Genomic DNA, 22,909 nt, shown 5'->3' with positions numbered 1-22,909 from the left:
GAAAAGAGGAAAGGGCTTTATTATTAAAGGAGCCATCTGAGAGTCCCTCTGGGCAGGTGACAACACTGGACTACAGCAGGCCTTCTTTCAGATGACAGGCGGACTCCACAGCCCACGCCTGGGGTCGACACTTCAGAGCCACTACAGCACTCTGGAGAGGAGGCCGTCGCTTGGCTTGCAGCGCAACAGCCACTTCCTGTGAACACCTGTCAGGAGCTAAGAACGTGGCCTTACCGTCCAGGAGTTTGTAGGCAGTAAGGTCAGGGAGGGAGAGCAGCTGGGCCGCTAGCAATCCAGGCCTGGTGCTGAGGGCACCTTCCGGGCAAGGCCCCCTGCCCTCTGCTCTGTGCCTAGGGAGGCTGCTGCAGCCGGACAGGTGAAGGGGGCAATGCCACCTACGTGCGGTTCAGCGTCTGGAAGATTCTAGAGATCTGCAGCATGACTGGGCCAGTCTCTGGGTCATTCATCCACTGGGTGCTGTTCAGTGGGTTCTCCAGCATGTCTTCAAATGCTGTGGACAGACAGTAAAGCTGAGCACCAGCTCCCAGAAGCCAACAAGCATCAGGGTGACACTCCTCGTGACAGCCTCTTAAAGAGGAAAGGGTCACACAGAACCACTGCCAAAAGCCAGGAGGGGTGGTGCACACCTGTAATCCCAGTGGCTCAGGAGGCTGTGGCAGGAGAATCCCAAGTTCAAGGCCACCTTCAGCAACTTAGCAAGGCCCTGAGCAACTTAGCAAGACCCTGTTTTAAAAAATAAAAATTTTAAAAAGGGCTGGGGATGTGGCTCAGTGGTTAAGTGCCCCTGAGTTCAATTCCCAGAACCAAAAAAAACAAAACAAACAAACAAAAAACTCACTGCCGACGCTAATTCTCAGACCAAAATTCCACTAAACAGTATCAATGGTGACCCAAACGGCAGATCTGATAACAGAAGGCTGCTATTCCATGCAGCAGGGTGTGGCTCACAGCACCCTGCCTCTGGACAGCGTCTGGCAGCAACTATCAAGATGCAAAAAATCATCTTGGCCTGCAACCCCGCACTAAGAAAATAACAGACGCAGGCACAAAGGTCCTGCTGCAAATTAAGCATCACTGAGTTGAAAATTCTAACTTTTAATCTTTGGAAAATTATCTTTTAAAAAACAGCACATCAGGTGCTGGGGCTGGGGCTCAGTGGCAAAGTGCTTGCCTAGCATGTGTGAGGTACTGGGTTCAATCCTTAGCACCACATAAAAGTCAACAAATAAAATAAAGATACTGTGTCCATCTACAACTACAAAAATAAAAAAATAAAACAAAACAAAACAAAACCCAGCACATCAAAAAGGTAATGGAAGAGCTGGGGTGGGGCTCGGGGCGAGCACTCATCCAGCTGTGCAAGGCCCTGTGCAGCCCAGCACTGCAAACACACAGGCAAAACCAAAAATATAACATAGCACTTCTTCACTATCAAAACTCTGACTCTCAACAGTTTTATAAAGTTGTTCCCAAAGCCAGGGCCACCTTTTGGCAAAAAGTCCAATGACCCAGCCATGCAGGACAGTCACCCCAACTCTGCCTGAGTCAGATGGCCTGTGTCAGGCCTGGCCACCTCAACAAGGATGACCCATGTCCACATCCAAGGGTCGAGGGAAAAAACCAAGCGGGGGTAGTCCTCATCTGGAGTACTGGGACCAGAAATGGCTCAGGTTTAGGGCTGCCAGCTTTATAAAATATATATTTTTTGTTTGTTTGTTTGTTTTGTTTTGTTGTTTTTGATAGTATGGATTGAACCCAGGGGAGCTTTGATACTGAGCCATACCCCTAGTCCCAGGCTGGCCTTGAACTTGAGATCCTCCTGCCTCAGCCCGTTGCTGGGATTACAGGTGCGGGCACCACCACACCTGGCTTGGGTTTAGAGTTATCTGCAGAGGCTTCGCCAGTCAAGCATCCCTAATGCTCCAAAATCTGAAGCATTTAGTTTCCCATTAGTGATGCTCAGTCTCAGCAACCCGCAGCCCCTCAGCGTCAGGCAAGACACGATGACCTCCCAGCACCAAATCGCTGATGTATTGCTCAAAATCTTATGCAAACCAGGTGAAAATCTCAGGCTCCAGAAAGGCATGGCGGGGCTGTGAGAACACACTCTGAGGTCAGGGTGGCATCTGACACAGAAAGCAAGGACTAGGTACACCACTCCCACTGCCTCCCCACTACAGAAAAATAGGGAACCTCACTTCCCATTGCCTCCCCGCAACAGAAAAATAAGCTCCAGAAGAACCAGAGTGCTGAACAGGAGCGTGCAGAGTCACACATGATAAACTGGCAGATGGGGATCCTCTGAGGACCCGCAGGTCCTGGTGTCTCATCACCACACCGGTAGCAGGGAAGGAAAGGTGCAGCTCGCAACATGAGCTATTCATGGAGCTCCAAGATGAGCACCCAACTGAAAGGACACTGGACATGCATGGCAATGCACAGGGGCTGCAAACAGCCCCTTGAACGTGTACAACACTAACAAGCAAAAGCACTGTGAATGCACAGGCCATGGTAGCCAGCAGCTAGGAGGCTGAGGCAGGAGGTTGTGAGCTCAAGGCCAGCCTCAGCAACTTCATGAGACCACATCTCAAAATAAAAAATAAGGGCTGGGGGCACATCTCAGTGGCTGAGCCCCTGGTTGTAATCCCTAGTGTGGGGAGGGGGAGTAATGCAAGTTAGAGCAACTGGCTCTCCTGAATGGACACGGGGACCACGCTGGTGGCACCAGCGACTGGCTGGTAGAGCAGCAGCTGAAGGTGTGCCAGTCGCCACCTTGGCCATCTGATGTCAAGCTGCTCATCCTTGGGAAACACGAACTGCACCCAAACAATGGGTCCCAAGAGAGATTTCTGCAGAAATAGGCCCCAAAGCATCCAGATGATCAGAAATAAGGGAACAATATTTGCTTAAAATAACTTAAAAACATCTAAAAACCAGAATCAACTGTATGTGCCCCTTAAATGTGCTATTTTTCAAACTGTAAGGAAAGAGAGGGCATCAAACTGATATGAAAGCAAGAGGCACAAGAAAAGCCACTGGAGACCTCTGCCACCCGGGCACAGGGGCCACCAAGCCTCAGAAGGAAACACACCACTGTGAGGGGCATTGCAAGGTGGCTCCAACCTGCTTCCACAATCCTCCCTTCAGTTCCCACATTCGCTATTCTGAACACTGTATTTCTTCTGAAACATAAAGATCATTTGAAAATTCCTATCAGCAATGTTTAACTCAGGCTTGACAGAGACAGCCCCCCCACACACACACAGAGCAGCCGGCACGGTGGCACTGCAAAGCCTGGCACATGGGTCTGGTAGGGACAACACCTGGCCCTGCTGCACAGAGCTCCAGGCAGTGAGCCACAAGCCCACTACCACAACCAACTCAGTCCTGCAGGACCAAGTGTGGACACTTTGCCCCCGACAACCAGTGGCCCACACGCCCACTTCAGCACACTGACTGAGGCCCTGCGTGCAGACTGACAGTGCTCACTCTGGGCAGCTGCTTCAGGAACGGCAGGAAGTGGCAACATCGGCCAGCCAGCCAGGGTCTCAACAGGTCACACCAGACACTCAGCACCCAGACCAGAGAGAAAGCAGAGCCTCCTTATCCGACTGGATATGACATAAAACCAACCCAGACACAGCAACATCTACAGTGAAGCACCTAAAGAAAATTCGCTGGAAAATGTGCCCTGGGCAGACCCCAGGACAGCACATGCTAATCTCCTAAGGTTTACAAACAGCAGGAGAGATGGGGAGACAGGTTCAGTGTGAAAGGGTCCACTGAGGAATAATGAACTCCCTAAAGACAGCCTCACATTTTAGAAATGGCAAGAAGGAAAGTCCCCTCACGTCACACATAGGTCTTGCACCAGAGGAGAGAGCGCAAAGCTCTGGGACACACAGGCTGGAGAGGCCTTCCTCAGCTTTCTCTCAAAGGGTCATGACAGGAAAGAAATAGGTTCTAGTTTGTCAAAACAGGAGACTCACGCTCACCAGCTGGTGGGAAGAAGTCTAAGACAAAGTGACACCTGAAACATGTAGCTGGGCCAGGAATGGTGGCCACGCCTATGGTCCCAGCACCACGGGAGGCTGAGGCAAGAGGATCGCAGGTTCAAAGCCAGCCTCAGCAACTTAGGTCTAAAAAATAAAGAAGGACTGAGCTGTGGCTCAGTGATTAAGCACCTCTGGACTCAATCCCTGGTACCAAAAAAAAAAAAAAGTGAGGACCTGAAGGGCTTTCCAAACAATGTGGGGAGAAAACAGCCCCACGGGAAAAGGGGCCAAGCAAGCAGCAGCCCTTGGCAGCCCAGGTCCTGCTACGGGAGCTCCGCCTCAGGCCAGGGAGCAGTGGCCACAGGCTCTACCATACCCTCCTGTCCACCAGGCGGCTCGCCCAATGGCCACCCAGGGCTGCTGCCCCTAGGGAGCCGCGGGGCCAAGAAGGCTCAGAGCAGCACCATGTGTGGAAAGCAACCCAGGTACCATGGATGGTGGAAGAGGGAACCGACGTGGCACAGCGCTGGGCGACACAACTGGCCACAAGAGGTCACACAGGTGCCTTGGCAGGGTCACCACAGAAGCAGGAGGACCTGCTGGACTGCTGGGGAAACACAGCATGGCAAGACTCTGCAGTTCAGCCAAGGACAACGATGCATGGCGCCCCGTGGCTTAGGGGCCTACAACGGCTGGGTCTCCATGGGGCTCAGCCTCCATGGACTCAACCAAACAAGGGTCAAAAATACTCAAGAGAAAGAACTGTGTACTAAAAGGCCCAGACATCCCTCCTAATCCAAGCCTCGACAGTTCAGGTAGCACAGCACGGCACAGGGCTTGTGAGCAAGCCAGAGACCACTGAGTGTGGAAGATGTGCCATTGTGTGTAAGGAAACTGAGCGCCTGTGGACTCTGGAATCTAGGGAGGTCCTGGGACCAATCCCAGGGAGGCCAAGGGATACCTATACTGTTTTGAAGCTAAATGGCAGATATGTGGCTATCAGACTTATTTTTATTTGGCACTGGGGATTGAGCTCAGGGGCACTTAACCACGGAGTTATATCCCCAGTCCTCTTGATTTTCTGAGACAGGATCTTGCTGAGGCTGGCCACAAACTTGCAATCCTATCTCAGCCTTCTGATTCGCTAGCATTATAGGCGTGCCACACTGCCCAGCTGGACTTGTTAGTCTTTAAAATTACAAACACATACATTTTTTGCACATATCTATATATCACAACAGAAGTAAATTAACAAAGTTATCCCTTGTAAACAAAAGGCAAAGGTAAAAACTGTACCTCCTTGGGTCTGCTCCTACTCAAGCCGCTGCCGACCCGGACTCGCCCTTGCAGGAACCTGCCCATCCCCCACAGCCCGACTCCCCGGCCCTCCAGGGACTCAGGCAGCAGTGCCTGCAGGACGCCAATCTGGGCAGCAGGCACCAAGGCGCTGCGTGAGTGAGGGCAGAGAAGGCACACGTACCAAGCAACGTCTTGGGGTTGGTCAGCCCCAGTTGCACCACCGGGTTGTCCAGGATGGCCTGAAAGAGAGGGCTGTCGGGGTCGATGCCCTGGTCCAGCTCCTCAGGGGATGGCTTCCGGTCCCCCAGCAGCCACTCGCACTGCAACCCAAACAGCAGAGCAACCGTTAGCGCCTCAAGCACCGCCGACATGGAGGAAGGCAGCTGGCGGCCCCAGTTCTCTGGCTGTGCTCTCTGTGGCCACTCTGGCTGTAAGGAACCCAGCGTGAATAAGCCCAGCACATGCAGGGCCTACACGTCAGGCAGTTCAAAGAGAAGAACTGCCAGCCTGGCTTTCTTAGCAGTCTGACTACCAAACATGGGTGCTAGCAGAGCCCCCAACACCCCACTTTGTTCTAGGGAAGGAACCCGGCATGACTGCCTTTCTCCAGAGTCAACAAGCTGGAAGTCCATCTGGTCATACATTCTCATCACCTGTCTCAGCTGTCTTTGCCTCAACTCTGTCCACAAGTGGGGGAACCCCAGGTCACCACTGAGCCTGCCTGGGACAGAGCACCCAGCAGAAGTCCACAGATGGGACTCGATGTTAGTTTGTTTCACCAATAAACTAGCAAGATGCATGCTCCTCCACCACAGGGTGCGCATACACAGGCAGCCTTCTCAGCAAGGCAAGGCCCAGAATTTTCTCAGTATTTTCATAACTGTATAACATCTGAATCATCTGCCCCAACATTTCACATGAAAAGCTGCATGACCGATCATGTGTGGGAGCCACAAAGCGCAGCACATGGCTGATGTACGAGTGGGGACACCACACAGGCGCCTGCCCGGTACTCACGGCAGCATTCTGCTGGTTGTTGTTCACTCTGAGAGCGTCCATCACCTCCTTCTCATCAAAGCCCATCTCCATCAGGGAAATGACGGCCTGGAGGGAACCACAGAGCCAGTCATGCCACGCACGGGAGGAGCAGCCCCGTGAGCCCTGCCGGCATCACCAGCACCTCAGCAGAGCTCCCCAGACACCATCAAGGACCTTCCGCCCAGTGCTCCATCCATACAGCTTCACTGGAGAGCACACTGGTTCCAACAGCAAATGCCCAAGAGCTGCCAGCTGTGATGCAGTGAGTGGGGCCCAGGCTGGTGTTGAGGGAACCCAGCTGGTGCAGGGAGAAGTGGCTGAGCCAGACAGCACTCACATGGGCCCAAGGCAGGCCAGCCAGTATTCAAACGTTTTAGGTTTGTCCCAGTGAGTGTGTGGCTCACACCGTCCTCAGCAACCTCCAGGGAGCTCACCCCAGAGGCCTTGTTATCCAACAAGCAGCATCAGAGAAAGGTCAAGTTCATAAATCCAACTTAAATGGAGACAGAAATGTCAGTACTTTGTTAAAAAGGGGGCCTTAGTCAAGCGCAGTGGTATGTGCCTATGATCCCCGGTACTCAGGAGGTTAAGTCAGGAGGATCTAGTTCAAAGCCAGCCTCAACAAAAGCAAGGTGTTAGCAACTCAGTGAGACACATTCTCTAAATAAAATGTAAAACAGGGCTGAGGATATGGCTCAGTGGTTGAGTGCCCCTGGATTCAATCCCCAGTAACCATCCCCAAAATTAAAAAAGGGCTGGGGATATGGCTCTATGGTTAAGCAGCCCTGGGGTCCAATCCCCAGTTCCAAAACCAAAAAAAAAAAAAAAAGGCAGGAGGGCTGTATTTAGATATCTTAGGAAAAAAAGAAACTAAAATTAACCTAACATCTAATACCAAATCAGGCTCTTAAGTGTGAATGTGCTTGTTCTCGCCATGAACAAGGACTTAATCTTCAATGTTTGGGGAGAGTGCATATTTTCAAGACAAAATTGATGCAACAAGAAAATACATCCTTTATACTCAACTCTGAAACAGTGTTTGAAGGGTCAATTTTGCAAAAAATAAAAAGGCTGCATGCATCTAGTTTTCACGGGTCTCTCCGAACCCTCTGAAGGCCCTGACCCCCTCGCTCAGGCTCTCATAGTGTTAAGCAGCCCCTGCAGCACTCCCTGACACCATGACACACTGCCCCGGGACGTGCTGTCCACTTACAGTCCCGTCTGCATAGAGGTTTCGAGGGGACCAACAGCAAAGGACTTCAGGGGAGAGTAGAAGCAGGAAGGGTGCAGGTTGGCCGGATGGTGTATGGTCAACTCAGAAGCTCCCTGTTCTGCTTATGGTCTACCTCCTTTGCTTTCTTGGACCGTTCCTAACTCCAGGGTCTAAAAGCAAATACTGGGAGAAGCACCCACTGCACAGCATGTGGATGTCAAAGTCACAAGACATGAGCTGGGTGGCTCAGGGGAAGAGCACACGCCACACATCTTCAGCAGACAGCCTGCAGGCTAGAGCTGAATTCAAGCACAGGGTGGCCTTCTCTGTTTGTGTCAGTAAAATTCATTTTCCCTCTTCACATACATCTCAGTACACAAAATAGTGGCCCAGCACTTCCAACTGACACTTCAGTAGCCCTCTGCCCTCCAGCCCAGTCCAACAGGAAGGACCTTCGGCGGCAGCAGCAGCAGAGAGAGTCTTTATGCTGGCGCCTCTGTGGCCCTGTGCCTCCTGCAGCGGCTGTCCCAGCCCCAGCTGGGAAGGAAGCAGCACAGGCCGCTGTGCCTTGAGTCCCTTCTCAGAGTGACCAACACCTGAGCCCTGCTGGACTCCTGCCTGATCTAGGACTGAGGCAGGAACGAGAGGGCAAGAGACAGGCTGGCGAGCTGTGCTGGAGCCCCAGCCTTCACGCTGCCACACAGGAAGGCGCTCTGAGCAGGGTTCCAGCACAGGAGAGGAAGGGCAGGAAAGGCGGAAGAGCGTCTGAGCCAATGAGCACAGTAAACTGAGGAGACCTGCACCTTAAAAAGGCTGAGAAAAGAGGAATGAAAGTGCACTGACAGCAGCAAACCAGAAAGGACCAGGCAGGACCAAGACACGAGAAGACACAGCCCACCTGCCTACAGAGCCAAGGACCAGCCCAAGAGCCAGGCTATGTCCCCACAGGACCTGGAAATGGACCTGGCTCCCTGGAGGGCTGTGACCATTAGATGTTTGCTAATCCTAGGAATGCTACATCAAAACAGAACAAAAAGACTTAACTGCACAGGCGAATTCACATGACAGGGAATCCCCAAGGGACAGAGACAGAAAAAGAAAGTCTAACAGTGAGAGGACAAGTGGGGCAGGGCTGCCCTGGGGGCAGGGGGCACCATTAGGCAGAAAGCAGACAGACCTGGGCCCACTGGAGGTACAGTGGAGTGGGCACTGAGACCCTGGCACAGCCAGAAGGGAGGGGCAGACGTCTGGTCTCTGTTGGCCTGCATAGGGAAGTCAGTATGTGGCCATGGTCCCACCAGGACTGCAGATCTAAGGATTGGCTCCTAGCCAAGGCCCTGCTCAGAATCACCCTGTGTGGACATCTGAGACCTGGCCATGTGATTCCAATGGAACAAACAATCTACACCAAATGCAAGAATTTAAAGTCAGGTATGGTGATCCAGCAGCTTGGGAGGCTGAGGTAGGAGGATTGCAAATTTGAGGCCAGCCTCAGCAACTTAACAAGACCCTATCCCAAAATAAAAATTGGAGATAAAAAGTGCAGGGAATGCAGCTCAGTGTTAGAGCATTTCTGGGTTCTATCCCCAATACCAAAAAAGCAATAATAATAATCTAGATAGCAGGTAGAATGAGAACTCAGAGCACACCAATCTGCAGTCTGAAAGAAAACACAGGGTCAGGAAGACTCAAGACACTAATCAAAAAGGAAGATAAGGACACGGAACAGGGAGGCACAAGGTGGCAGGCAGCCAGTCCACAGACCACACCCAGGCCACACACAACCTCATGTCCCAGATCCTAGGTCCCTGCTCACAAGTCCACCAGCCCACACGATGCCCCAATTCTCTGGGCACTGACCACCCAGCCCTGTGGTCATAGCAGGTGTGGCTGGCTGACAACTACAGCTGGACAGGAACCTCCACACCACCTACCCAGGAGAGGACCCATGTCAACTGGCCACTGAGAGGAAAGAAGTCACCTGGACCCCATGAAGGCATCGTACAGTGGCCTTGGGCAGGTTCCCCAGATTTCCACAGCCTCCTCACAGCCACGGCAGAAGGACAAACCAGCCAGCGTGGCCCACAAGACATACCCGAGCATCAGCCCGGAACTCCCTTTTCCTGCGAATCTTCTTGAAGATCTCCGTGAGCTCGTCCCGGGCCTCCTCATCCCCCTCGCTAGGCCCAGCGGTAGCTTCTGGAGTGGCAGCTGCAGCACCCGCAGCTGCTGGTGAGGCCTGGCCTGGAAGAGGCGCATCAATGGCCGGGTCCTCGGCGTGCTCGATTAGCCACTCCATGGCTTGAGGCACTGACATGCTGAGAGGGGACAAGAGACTTTCTAACTCTCCAGGCCAGTCAACAGCACCCCCATCCCACGTGTACCACGGAAAGGACGCTGCTATTCAGGCAACTTCACCAGCAGCAGCAGCAGGTGACCCCTTGGGACAGGAACACAGCCTTGCCTTGACCATCAAGGCTCTTTCCATGCAGACCCCGTGTTCTAAATCAAGGGTACCAAACACACAGGGTGAGTCCAGGTGCACAGCACAGGACACTGCCTCTGCCCACCCCACTCTACGAAGGCTCTGTGTCAGATTTGAGCAAGCATGATTCTGAAGACTCTGAAGAAGTACGACAAAGAGTCCTGGTCCCTGCTGGGAGCAGGGTTGACGCAGCTCTTGTAACAGGGCATGGTGAACATCAACAGGTCTGTCAGTTGACTTACACTCCCCAGAGCAGGGAAAGAATTTAAAACTCAAGCTAGCCAGGTACAGTGGTGCACAAACCTACAGTCCCAGCTACCCAGGAGGCTGAAGGAGGATGCTGGAGCCCAGGAGTTCAAGACCAGTCTGGGCAACACAGCAAGATCGCAGTTCAAAACCATACACCACTACTTTGAGCCACGCACAATGGTGCACACCTGTAACCCCAGGTAATTGGGAAGCTGAAGCAGGAGGATTGCTAGTTCGAGGTCAGCCTAGGCAACTAGGAAGACTCTTGAAGGGATGAAAAAGGGCTGGGGATGGAGCTCAATGTACAGCAGCCCTGGGTTCTATCCCCAGTACTTACAAAGAACAAAAACAAAAAAAGCTGGGTATGGTGGTGTATGCCTGTAATCCCAGCAGCTTGGGAAACTGAGACAGGAGGATCCCGAGTTCAATGCCTCCCTTTTGACAGCCTCAGCAAAAGGGAGGCATTAAGCAACTCAGTGAGACCCTATCTCTAAAAAAAATACAAAATAGGGCTGGGGATGTGGCTCAGTGGTTGAGCGCCCCTGAGTTCAATCCCCAGTACCAAAAAACAAAATAAAAACACACTTTGAGATAATGAATTAAGCTATCTGTGGGGCACACCTACAGGGGCCTCCTCAAAAACACACATGTATTGGAAAAGATCCAATGAGTGAAGTGAGCTTGACTGGCAGAGAGGATGTGACCCCGGGAGGCCCACAAGACCAAGCTCTCGGCATCTCAGGAAGGAGGAAAGGGCCTGACGTACTGGTTCAGCCGAAGGGCCTTTGAGGCCCTGCTCTCAGGAAAGCCCATCTCCGTGAGCTGTCGCAGGGCAGCCTCGTCCACTCGCTCGTCCTCATCCTCGTCCAACATGGCTGTGGGGAGAGAGGAGACGGGCCAGGTCAGGGGGTGTTATCAGGCCCCAGAGTTTGGCAGGCACAACTGCAACACCAAGAGCTTCTGGACTTCCTGAAACCTCAGAGGCTGAGCTCTAGCACCAGCTCTCGCTGTGCACGCCCACTGAGGCAGGCGCGGCTCCTGACTTCTCCAGCTTCGTGCGCAGGGCTGCAGTGTGTCCTCTGAGGCAGCAGGTAAGCAGGGTGGGAAGGAGTCATGCAATCTGTCTGGGTTCTGCCCGTACCGTTGGCCTTCTTGAACAACTCAACTGCGTCAGGGTTCAGCGCTAACAACTTCTGTGCCACCTCGATGAGAGACACCAAGATCTTCCGGAGCTCTGTCTGGAACTGCAGTGGGGAAAAGAAATCACTTCTCTGAAGTCAATGAGCCTATGAGCTCCCACAGCGCCCCCTGTCCTAGCACTCCAAATCTGAATCCAAACCAGGCTGCCTTCCCCGCAGGGAGTCCTGAGTAGCCGAGAGGAGGGTTGGGCTGGGAGCCACACCTCCTCAGGAGGCCCCCTCAGGAAGAAGGGCTCTGAGCACACATGGACACAGCAGGGCTCGTGGCCAGCACACACATACCGAACCCCAAGAGCAGAGTGTGCTGCTCAGCCTGTGGCCACGAGGAAGGCTCTGTCAGCCAGGGCTAGAGGCTTTGCTGAAGAGGGACTGCGCTGATGGCTCTACCTGCCCAGAGCACAAATGGCTGGCCACAGCCTGACAACAAAGGAGCTGACCCTCCGCATCAGCTACAGCCAGGGCAGGTCTGGGGATCAGACCAGCTGCGCCCCGACACGAGCCCAGGCTTTGTGAGTTCCCAGGCTGGACACAGAGGGAAAGGACACTCATGCCTGCTGCCCTGGGTGACAAAGAACTTTCTGGAAGAGATCCCAAGAGAGGGTGCGGACAAAGCAGACAGGGTCTCAAGAGCACTCAGGTCAGAGCTGATGGTATGAGGTCAGAGGCTGGCCACCTGCCCCCGCTGACACGTGAGTACACCCTAAGCCTGCATCATCCACACAGGCATGGCAAACGCTTTTGTCTTTTAACTTACAACTTTCTGGCCCAAAGTAACTTGAGCACTCAGGCTTCTCCCTAACAGCCTCACCACACAAAGGGCAGACCTAACACACCACAGGGTTTTCAGTCCTATCCCCAGGTGTCTTTAAACTTATTATTTTGAAATAATCTGAGTCTGATGGGAAAGTTGCAAAAGTAATAAAGATTTCCCAAATTCCCTTCCTGGCTTCCCCAAGCACTTTTTCTTTTCTTTATTGAGACAGGGTCTCCCTAAGAAGCCCAAGATGGCCTGGATCCTGAGATCCTCCTGCCTCAGCCTCCAGAAAGGCTAGGACTGCAAAGGGTGTCCAGTGCCAAGCACTTCTGAAGAATTCTCCCAGGCTCCCAGGTGCTCAGCACAGCCCCCACCCCGCTCTGGGACAGCACTCACATCCCTCATGGTGGTCTGGACTGCGGCCCGATCCGTGCTACAGGCAGGCAGGTTGGCTGTGGCCCGAAGTATGGCTTCTCTGTCTGGAGCCTTCTGTTCTTGTTTCTTCTGTACAGAAAGTGATGAGAGTCACAGGTGGGCACAGGAATATAAAGGCATCAAACTGCACAGTGGGCCTGTCTCTGCCCAAGCTACAGCCATGCACCCTGGCAAGCTGGGGTTCTGGAGTTCTGTGCGCAACCCGAGGACAGAGCACAGGAGGGACTCAGGAACACAAGGCCTCCGTGGCGTGGTGGTGCCACAGAGCAGCCACCGCCAGATGCAGCAGGCGGGGTACAAGGACTTCAGAGGAGCCTGGAGGACAGAACAGCCTCCCTGGTAAGAGTGAAGGACCAGGAGGGCGGACACGCACAGAACACAGGGATAGGAGCAAACAAGCTAGGAGAGATGGCGGCTGAGAGCCCAATGCAGAGAACTTGAGAGCAGGCCTCCCACCCTCCCCAGAACCTCCAGGGAGGATGCCAAAGAGGGCACCAGCTCTGGAGCCATGAGGGGCACTCCTCCAGCCCTCAGCTCAGCCAGCCACTCCCTGCAGAAACTGATCCTGAGAGTCCCGAGCCAGGGACAGGGGCCCAGGAGGGAGGGAGCAGCACCCGCCTATGCCGTCAGGAGGTCCAGCCCTGGCACTATTCGCATCAGTCAACCAGCAGGACAGGTAGAGCTGTGGGCCAAGTGGGCAAGACGGCTGGGACTGCACCCACAGTGAGCCTCACAGGCACAGAGAGCAACAGGTTCCCAGGGCCTCTCGGGGCAAGAGACAGGCAAGAACAGCTGGGCAGGTGCAGGGGCAGCATCAAAGATGCTCTCACAAAAGTCCAAATAAGAACAGGAAAGTACAAGAGCAGCAAAGTGGGCACCTGAGCACCAACGGCCAGCAGTCGCGCTCGTCAGTGGGCGCTGGGGCGCCGACCCGAGCTGCACAGCATACAGGAGACAGGGAAGGGGATCCTGCAGGAAGCAGGCCCGCCAGCCACAAGTCAGAGTTGCACACAAAGTGAGGACAGAAATCAGCAAAAGGGATCCAGCACTTGATGCCTGGAACTCAAACATCCATCTCCAGAGTCAGAGTGCCAGGCACAGTGAAGGACAGAGCTACCTGGAGCACGCAGTAAAGCCCCAACACCAGCGGCACCCACAGGGCCAAGAGGAACCACACGGAGAAGCGAGAAGGCAGATGACATGCAGGGAACGTGCCCTGCTGGTGCTCAGTCCACACCAGGCCACTGGAACACAAGGCCTTCAGACAGACCTCCCTTCCAGACACAAGCAAGTCAGGCTCCAGCAGACCAGGGAGGCAACTGAGATGTTCATTCCACTCCACAGCAAGCAGAAGTGCACCAGCCTGCACTCCCTCCCGGGGGCATCCCTGCACGGCTGGGGGCATGGGCATGGAAGGGTCCACCGAGGGCTAGGGTTTCAGCCGGTGAACAGCCAACTCTAGGAGAAGCATGATCTGGGGTGGTCCTGATCTAAACACAAAGGCCCTTACAAAAGACAGGGTTCCTTCTAGCAAAAGGGATTCAATCCCTAACAAACTGTGGCAGATTGTGAAGATGGAGGGGCTATCGACCAAGGAGTGCAGTCTGCCTCCAGGAGCTGAGGCCAGCCTATGCCAGTAAGAAAATGGGGCCGCAGCCCATGCCTGCAGGGACCAGAGAGCCTGGAGGCAGGGCACTCCCCAGAGCCCCCAGGAGGAACCAGTACTTTGACACCTTGATTCCAACTCTAGATACCCCAGGCACAGAGATCAGTGGAGCCTTCTGACCTAATGAACCATGAGCAAGAGAAGAGTGTTGTCTTAAGGAGGTAAATCTATGGCCATTTGTTAGGTGGCAACAGGAAACCTGTGTACGATTCTAACACAGGAGAAAGAAGCAGGAAGACCTGGCTGTGTAGGAGGCAGGAGTGAACAATACGACAGATGCAGGGAGCAGAGGCTCCTAGAGGGAAATTTTCAGAGGGTTCACCAATTCTGTCAAGGAAATGAAGTGATGATAAAAAAAAAATCTAAGCAGAAAGCAAAATGACAAGGTGATTATTAACTCCAGGAAAAGCAGCCATATTAAAAGATGATCATGTCGGGCGAGTCCAAGGGATGCACCCAGGGCCTTGCACACGCCAGGCTAGCGCCCTACTTCAATGTGCCTTCTCATGGCAGAAAACTACCTGTAAATAAATAACCACGATAACGGAACCACTGACATCCTCTGCTCTGACCCCTGGGGGAAGAGCAGTGAAGCGCGGGGGCTCCGTCCTGCTGTTAAGGAGTCAGCAGCCTAAACTGGCAATTCAAGAAACAACAACACCTGTATGCCACTGAGAAATCAGGAAGAGGGCCACTAAAGACAATGGCTGAAAGCATCTTGAGAGGTAGTATTTCTGGTGTGACAGCAAGCTACGGGCTTTTATTAAAAGATCTGTAGAACTATGTGACTTTTTAGATATATGTGTTATTCGACTTGGAAAAATTAATCCATAAAACTAAAGATTAGCATATGTTTCATTTTGCCAACACGTGAAGAAGGATGAGCAGGTTCAGGAACTCCACTGCATTCTTCAAGCCGGCTGCCGGGGGACTGTGGGGCAGGTCAGAACCCCACTGTTTATACGGGCTCCAGGCCTCTGAGCCTGAACACCAACAGTCCAAACTGTAATCTGAGAACAACAGGCCTGGAACAGTTCTCAGAAGCAGGCCTGGCTCAGGACAAGCCAGGGCAGGCCCAGGTCTGTCCACTGGAAAAGGGTGGGGCAGGCTGCCTGCATGCTGCCTGCCTATGCCCACACCCTGGCCAGGTGCAGCTAAAGATAAGGAGGGCCCGAAGCCTGGTGCACTCCTCCTACATGCCTGGTTCCAGAGGAGATCCCAAAACAGCTCATCTGCTATCAGGTCATGGACCCAGCCCCAAGAGTTTGGCCTGCTCATCCTCTGGGGTGAACACTGTTCCTGGGCTTCCCAGGCAGGAGTGAGAAACTCTAGCCCCTTGAGATAAGAGCTGTTAAAGGAAGGTGACTGCCCTTTAAGACAGGACTGCTTTGTGCTAGGCACAGTCAGGTAGCAAGTCTGGGTTAAGAGCAGAAAAAGATCCATTTGCAAAACAGTTCTCACCAGAAGATACCTAAGGATCACACTCTGGGGACAGCCACTAGTCCATAACCTACAGCTTTCCTAAGGCCCCTATGTGAAAGGGAAGAAACAGATTATAAATCCACTCTATTAACATGAACAGGCAAAACACAGCCTCTCAGAACAGCGGTACCCCCTCTCCACAAGCCTGGGCTCTATCTTGGGGGAGTCTGTTAGCAATGGTCCTACCCTGTTCTGCTGGACCACTCTGGCCGCTTGAGAGAAAGGAAAGGGCAGAGGGTAAGCTGGATGGCAGCACAGGCTTGACCTGTACCTGAAGAACACAAGCTGGACCCCTCTGCATCTCGAAAACCACAGGGCCAGCTTTTCTGGGACTGGTCACATATGAGGGACAGACCGAGGTCAGCTAAACAGGCTCAGCATGACCGAGAATCCCTCGTAGCCACATAGGCTGTGATCTGGCTGGTGAATAACTAGTACAGAGAAAGCTTCATAACAGTCTCAAGCACAGGAGACTTCCACTAAGAGCGCTCTGGCTGTAAACTGACACGTACCTTTTCTTCTGCTGAGACATCAGCCATCTTAGGAAGTGGCTCTGGAGCACGCTTTTTAATCAATAATAGGACATCTAGGGAAAAAAGAACATTCACATCAAGCTGGAAGAGTTTCACAGTGTAAGTGGAATAAAGGGTGCTAGATGCCCTGAGGACAACAGCCGTGGTTCCCTCTGGGTCCCTCTTAAACCAGCAAACCCATCCCCTCTCAGTGTCCATGATGTGTGCAAAACACTGGCTGACACACAGCTCCCAGACCTGGAGAGCAGCAAACTGCTCATCCAGGGTGACCACAGGTGACCATTGGCCCAGGAGGCAGACATAGTACAGTCCTGATGAGCACACAAAGAACTGATGGGAATCTCTCAAATGTTCTCATTTTCGTGGGTTCAGTTTCGAAAAACTCTGTGAGGCTGCAGAGTTTGCTCTTAAACCTCCGAGCGATAACCTGATGCCTGGCCAGGCCACAATCCACCTGGCTATGAGCTTGATAATCATGCTCCATGGAAGTCTGTGGTCAATATTTCCAGTATTTCCAACTTAACAGAATTCCAGAATTAAGGTCGCTATTTGAAGTGACGCACAGAACCATGGACAGAACCATGGGGTTTCCTCCCCACATGCCCCACACAGCCAGCGATGCAGAGGGTGTGTGCATAAGCACACAGGCACGGGGTGCCTGAAGCCCCACAATGGCCACTCCCAGCCCACAGGTAAAACCTGCAGACACTCCAGAGTCAGTTCTGCTTTGAAATGGAATTAAAATAAAGTCCACATTAGGTTCTCAGGTGTCTGCTGCTTGCTCAACTCTGGTTTCTGCTCTTTTTATCTTCTTTTCGGGGGTTGGGGGTACCAGGAATTGAACTCAGGAGCACTCAACCACTAAGCCACATCCCCAGTCCTATTTTGTATTTTATTTAGAGACAGGGTCTCACTGAAATGGGCTCAATCCTCCTGTCCCAGCCTCCAGAGCCGCTGGGATTATAGGCATGCGCCACCACACCTGGTGGTTTCTGCTGTTTTTTTTACAAATACACCATCATAACATTTTTTTTTTTTTTAAATAAAAAGAAAATAAAACAGAGCAGACCCAGTTTCCCAACTCATATCCAACTCAGAACTGGGACATCATGCTGGCAGAGCCTCTGGCTCCTGGGTTCCATGCTCCATGGACTCTGGGCACCACCTCCCGGAAGGATGCTTACCTTTGTCTTGGATGTTTTCTTCTAAGATTGTTCTGGTGTCACTCAGCACCCTCTCTGAAGCAGCATGGATTAATTTATGATGGGTCACACTTTTGGGATCCTCTAAGCTCCCATGAGCACACTGGGGGGGAAAAATCAAATAACACGTATCTAAATAGAAAATATGTCATAAAGCCAATAACGCAGGACCCAATATCCCAGGCCGCATGGGAATCAACTAGTTTCTTACTAGCTAAGCCATTAGAGCTGAGATGAAATCAAAGAATCCGGTCTCCAGAGGCTGGATGCAATGCCAGGATGCATGATCCCAGGTCTATGACCTCAGCACCCACCCACCACAGACTCCTGAGCTTGGACACGCAGCACCTCCTAGTAAGTGGTACAACCCAGACCAGCTCCTTAGTCTGGAAAGTAATTTTTAAGTGAAAATAAGTCTGTTGTTTCCCGATAGCCTAGAGATTCAGGTATGTTCTGTGCACTCATTTTTCTTTCTTCCTTAGTTCCTTCCTTCGTGAAAGGGCATGGAGGACAGCAAGGAAAGAAAATGGGTTCCCAGAGGCAAGGACCAGGACCTGCCCAGGGAGCCATAAAGTCCCCAGGACAGCACTGAGCACAATGGCCTCAGCCTGGCCTCCAGCCCACTAGTGACAGCCACACTGTGCACACAGCTCCCGGCCCTCCTGGGGCAGCTCACGGGATCAACAAGCACACAGTCATGTCTATGTCACTTGGAAACTCAGACACACGGGTGGGGCAGCAGAGGGAGGAAGGGCCCGACATCCTCACCCAGCCAGGGAGGGCAGGCCACGTGCAGAGGAGCACAGTCCTCATGCACACCCAGCTACCCCAGCCACGCTTCCAGACATCCTGAGACGCCGCCTCCATGGCCAGACTCCATGCTCCAGGAGGGAGCCCTAGCAGATTCTCCCAAGATCCTTCCAATCCTAAAATATCATCTAAATATCTCACAGCTAATAGTTGGCAGAGGCCAGGCAGATGTTCTCCTTACTTAGCCAGGCTCCACTCTGTGCACAGCAGTGGGCCACACTCCAGATACACACACCCACTGGATCACAGAAGTCCTGCCCTACTGGCCACCACGCACAGCAGGCCCTGCAATGCTGACCACACAAACCATGAAGACCACGCGAGTTCACCATGCCTGTTTGTGGGCCAAGCATGCTCACCAGGGTCTGTAACCGAGCATCCCAACCCCATCCTTGTCCACCAGCACCACACGTCACAGACAGTGCCCACCTATCAGTTGTGCACACCCATGAGCCAGAACTCTGGCCTGGGGGAGGCGGGTGGCACTTCTATACTTTAGATCCGAACATGTAGACACTTCCAGAGCCCAGGCTGGAGGCCCCCCAAAATTCAGAATGAAGCTAGGGGCTTCAACTATATTCCTACTCCTATGGATCCCCCAGGGTTAGATGGCAGAATTATCTAAAAAGCAGGAAAGGAAGAAGCCCAAGAAGCCAGGCGAGACAGTTTACTGGGTGCCTTCTGAACACCCAGCAGCAAGTTGTGTGCATGGCCTGGTCTGCAAGGGGGTTGTGCGCCATTACAGGACATGCGCACCTGGACACTCAGGGTGCCAGGGTCCTCCAGGCCTTCCAGGATGTGTCAGGAAGCTATGGGCAGACCCCACTGGAGGCCTGCTTGCAACCTCCCTGGCTACCAGAGGCGTAAAATACTCGGGACAGACAAATGCGAAACAGAAGCACATTCTTCAGTCAACACCATCATTTTAAGAGTAGCTAAAATGTCTGTCGGCCTCCAGGACCAAAAACAGCTTTAAAAACAGTATCTTGAAGACTTCAGAAGTCAATGCAGATTCACAGACTGGCCTGAGAGTGGAGGAGGAGGAACCCAGCCAACAGCAGGCTGCACTCTCTCCTCTGATGACGCTGGACAGAAGCCACACCTCCCTTGAACTTGGCAAAGGTTCTGCTCCCAGAATATCGTGTGTGCCTCTTGATAGTACTAAAATTCACAACTAATTCTAGCTGATTTGTCAAGTCAGTTTATGAAACAGAGTTTAAAAAAAAAAAAAAATCCTCATCCTGGTTCCTCAAAAACTATTCTGCACACTAGGGTCAAAACTAAGCATGGATCACCCATGCCACACAAGACCATTTCCTTCTATCTGTCGCATGTGCCAGGGTGCAGCAGCAGAAACCCCCAACAGAGGCCACCCCTGGGGCAGGGAGGCCCACCTCCCCTGTGCATCCAGTGGCCTCCCCAGAGGAGCCACCCCTCTGCTTCTCTCACACCTGATGCTGTCATGTGAAAATGACAGGATCTGGGAAGTCTCAGCAGCTATTCTAGCAAGAATGGTGCTCTGTTCTGAGCCTGGTATCACAGAAAACTCCACCATGCCACACGTGTGGCACTTTTTTTAACATTACTAACCCCTATCAGACAAGGGCTTACTGTTCCCCTTTACCCAGGACTGCACAATGGAAGAGACAACCATGGTGAAATCACTGTGAATAGAACAAAAAAGGGAAAGGTGACAACGGCTATCCATCTCCTTAACAGTTGATAAGCTGGGCATAGTGGCACATGCCTGTAATTCCAGCAACACAGAAGGCTGATGCAGGAGGACTGCAAGTCCATCCTCAGTGACCTAGTGAGACTATTTCAAAATAAAAAATAGTAAGGTTGGGGATGTAGCCCTTGGGTTCATTCCCCAGTACCTCCCTCCCCTCCAAAAAAAGTTATGACAATCCCTCCTTAATACAGCAGAAAACTTGAAAAAGTTCTGGACAGGAGCTATATCCACACCATCCCTCTTAAGGCAAAGGGGAAAGAGGACGGAAAACCCACCAGGAGCACAAGATGCACAGGAAAGCAGGAGCAGCAAGGCAAAGCTAAGACACCAGGTCTTGCTGCCAAGGCAATACAACATGCTGCAGCTATTTTCTGGGAACATTCAAATGCAAAACTTGAGAATTCTCTTTTCTGACTACCGCATTCTGACTCTGCCTGCAGAATGGTGGGATGGAGGCGGGACACTTTCTGAGAACACAGCCCACCAGTCCTATGGTCTATGTTGTCTCTCACAGTGTGGAATTCCCCTGCTGCTCAGATCTTCCACTCCTGGGGAGGCTGCAGAGTGGAATGAAATCTCAACTGAAAGGAGGATAATGATGGGAAAAAAATCCCAAATGATATAATAGCAATACCAACTAGAACAATAAGTAACATGAACAATCAGCATATTGAAATTGGCTGTCTAATTAACCCCAAGTGCTCCTGAAACTTATTAGCAAGTATCTGTGGATCATTTGCCCTCTCCCTTCATAAAGTACTACTATAATGGTCATTCAATTCCATACCACTATTGAGTTAGACTAAATGCCACACCGTATAGGTGACATCCCATGTCTAAGCAGCTCTGAATTAATAAGTTTTCATTTATTTCTAATCCTCACGTTTGTTTTGTGGTCACTCTGAGCCTGGCCTTGGTTGGGGGCTACTAACTGAGTCCTCAAGGAGCCCAACCTGGGTGGGAGGACACAGACCAAGGGAGGTTTTTAAACACACAAGACTAGAGAAGCAACAACAACTGACACTAACAGCCTAGAGGCCCACGGGGTCCCCAGCCTTTGCGTTCATGCTGCATGGTTGTCTTCAGACAGCAAGATCACACAGGCTGGGCCAGGAGGAAATCGAGGAAGCGCTCCAGGCACACCTGCCCTTGAGCACCAGCAGCTTCTAGAGGTGAAGACTCACCATCACTCACGACCACTGCGCTCCAGAGGGCTGAAGGCAGGGTCTCATCATTCCTGCCTCCGCAGCTACAGATCAGCTCCACAAAATGAGACGCACTGGAGGGGTGAAAAGCACTATCTGCAAGCAGTTACTACAATAATAACTGAAGTTTACCTCGAGAGACAACACTTAGCCATATTTTAGTGCAAGCAACCTGGTGACTAAGTATGTAACTTTTCATCTTAAGGCCCCACTAAAAAGCTGTGGCCACCTTGAACCTAAATTCTACCAGGCAACACTACATCACCAAGTGCAGGCCACCAGGCCTGAGAGGTGGACAGATGTCTCACCTGACCTTATACTGAAAGGCAAAGACCCAAGAACTCATTCCAAAAATTAGCAACCCAGAGGAGCTAACTATCTAAGAAGTATTTCCTGTGAATAAACTTCAGTAAGTGGTACTCCCGGTGAGGAGACCCTTGTCCTGGACCTACCCACTAAATCAATTTTACCCCGCAGAAAAAGCAGGAGCCCACAGTTCTTGTCCCACTGTGGCGCTATTTTAAGTGACTCCAGCTAGGAGCCAACCCCAGGCTGGCGGGCAAGCCACAGGAAATCGCTCCAAGCTGCTGGCTCTGCAGGGGCAGGAAAGGAACCTCTTAATGAAGGGGCCCACACTAACTCTCAGTTCTTGCTGGAGCCACTGAAAAACAAAAGCCTCACCCCAACAGCAAGCAAGCACGCACGCCAGAAAACCAGGAGCTCTGCTCTGGGTCAGGGCTTCCCTCTCCCGGACTCCGTTTTCCCATCTGCGGCTATCCCACCCCCCAGGTGGCTGTGGAAACTAAATGCGGGAGGCACGTAAAGCGCTTGGCCTGGAGGCTGGCGCTCGCCCACCGACCGGCTGGGCTCAGAAATAGCGTCCAGAGGTTTTCGAGTCGGCAAGAAGGGTACTGAGCAAAGGAGCGGGAGGCGCTGGCGCTGCCCCCGCTCCCGGCGGAGACGGCCGAAGCGCGGGCGGCCGAGGTCGGGGTCCGGGCCCGGGGCGAGGGTCCGCGGGGCCGGGCCTTACGTGCTTGAGGCAGCGCTCCTTGAGCTTCTCCACCGAGGTGTCCTCGGTCGCCTCCTCCAGCCACTCGGCGCCGTCCGCAGCGCAGATGTGCAGCCGCAGCACCTTGCCCGCGAAGATCTTCTCCTCCTGCACGAACATCGCGCCGCCGCCCGGGCCTGCGCCCGCCGCCCGAGCCCGTGAAGGTCACCGGGGCGCGCGGGCGGGGCGGGGGCGGGGCCGAGCCGCCGGGCGCTCCTTCGCTGGGCCGCGCCGCCGCCCCGCCCCAGCTCCCGTCGGCCCGGCCGCCCGTCACTCGCCGCCGCCCGAGCGGTAGCCTGGCTGCCGCCGCCGCAGCCGCCGGGGGCGCGCGGTCGCCGCCGCGCCGGAAGTGCGCTCGGGCACGCAGGGGCATGCCGGGAGATGTGGTTCTCCGCGGGCGCTCGCTCCTGCCGGCGCGCCGGAAGTGCGTTTCTGGCCCGCCGTGTGCATGCCGGGAGTTGTGGTCCTCTGCGGCGGAGCCTCTGGGGCGGCGGAGGGCTCGGGCGGAGCGAACTCCCGCTCTGGAGCAGTTAGAAGGGACGT

The 22,909-nt window shown here is 53.1% G+C and overlaps 1 protein-coding gene across 3 annotated transcripts; it reads right to left on the bottom strand.

Moving 5' to 3' along the window:
- On the bottom strand, positions 1-22,671 carry Ubac1 (UBA domain containing 1). 3 transcript variants are annotated; one of them, XM_047524518.1, is made up of 11 exons: positions 22,349-22,671; positions 17,554-17,674; positions 16,349-16,422; positions 12,650-12,757; positions 11,442-11,544; positions 11,067-11,175; positions 9,662-9,884; positions 6,333-6,419; positions 5,497-5,635; positions 400-511; positions 1-216 (listed from the first exon to the last, which is right to left on the bottom strand). In XM_047524518.1, the coding sequence occupies exons 1-11, from the start codon at positions 22,484-22,486 to the stop codon at positions 210-212; spliced, it is 1,221 nt and encodes a 406-aa protein (XP_047380474.1). In that variant the 5' UTR covers positions 22,487-22,671; the 3' UTR covers positions 1-209. The 3 variants fall into 3 exon arrangements, with proteins under 3 accessions (XP_047380474.1, XP_047380473.1, XP_047380475.1); XM_047524517.1 differs by having other exon boundaries at positions 1-206; XM_047524519.1 differs by having other exon boundaries at positions 1-511.
- Between the last annotated feature and the right edge of the window lie 238 nt (positions 22,672-22,909).

Source organism: Sciurus carolinensis, chromosome 14, assembly GCF_902686445.1.
Source record: "Sciurus carolinensis chromosome 14, mSciCar1.2, whole genome shotgun sequence".
Lineage (NCBI taxonomy): Eukaryota > Metazoa > Chordata > Mammalia > Rodentia > Sciuridae > Sciurus > Sciurus carolinensis.
Note: the sequence above shows the minus strand (reverse complement) of the source record. Positions and strands in the feature narration are given on the sequence as shown.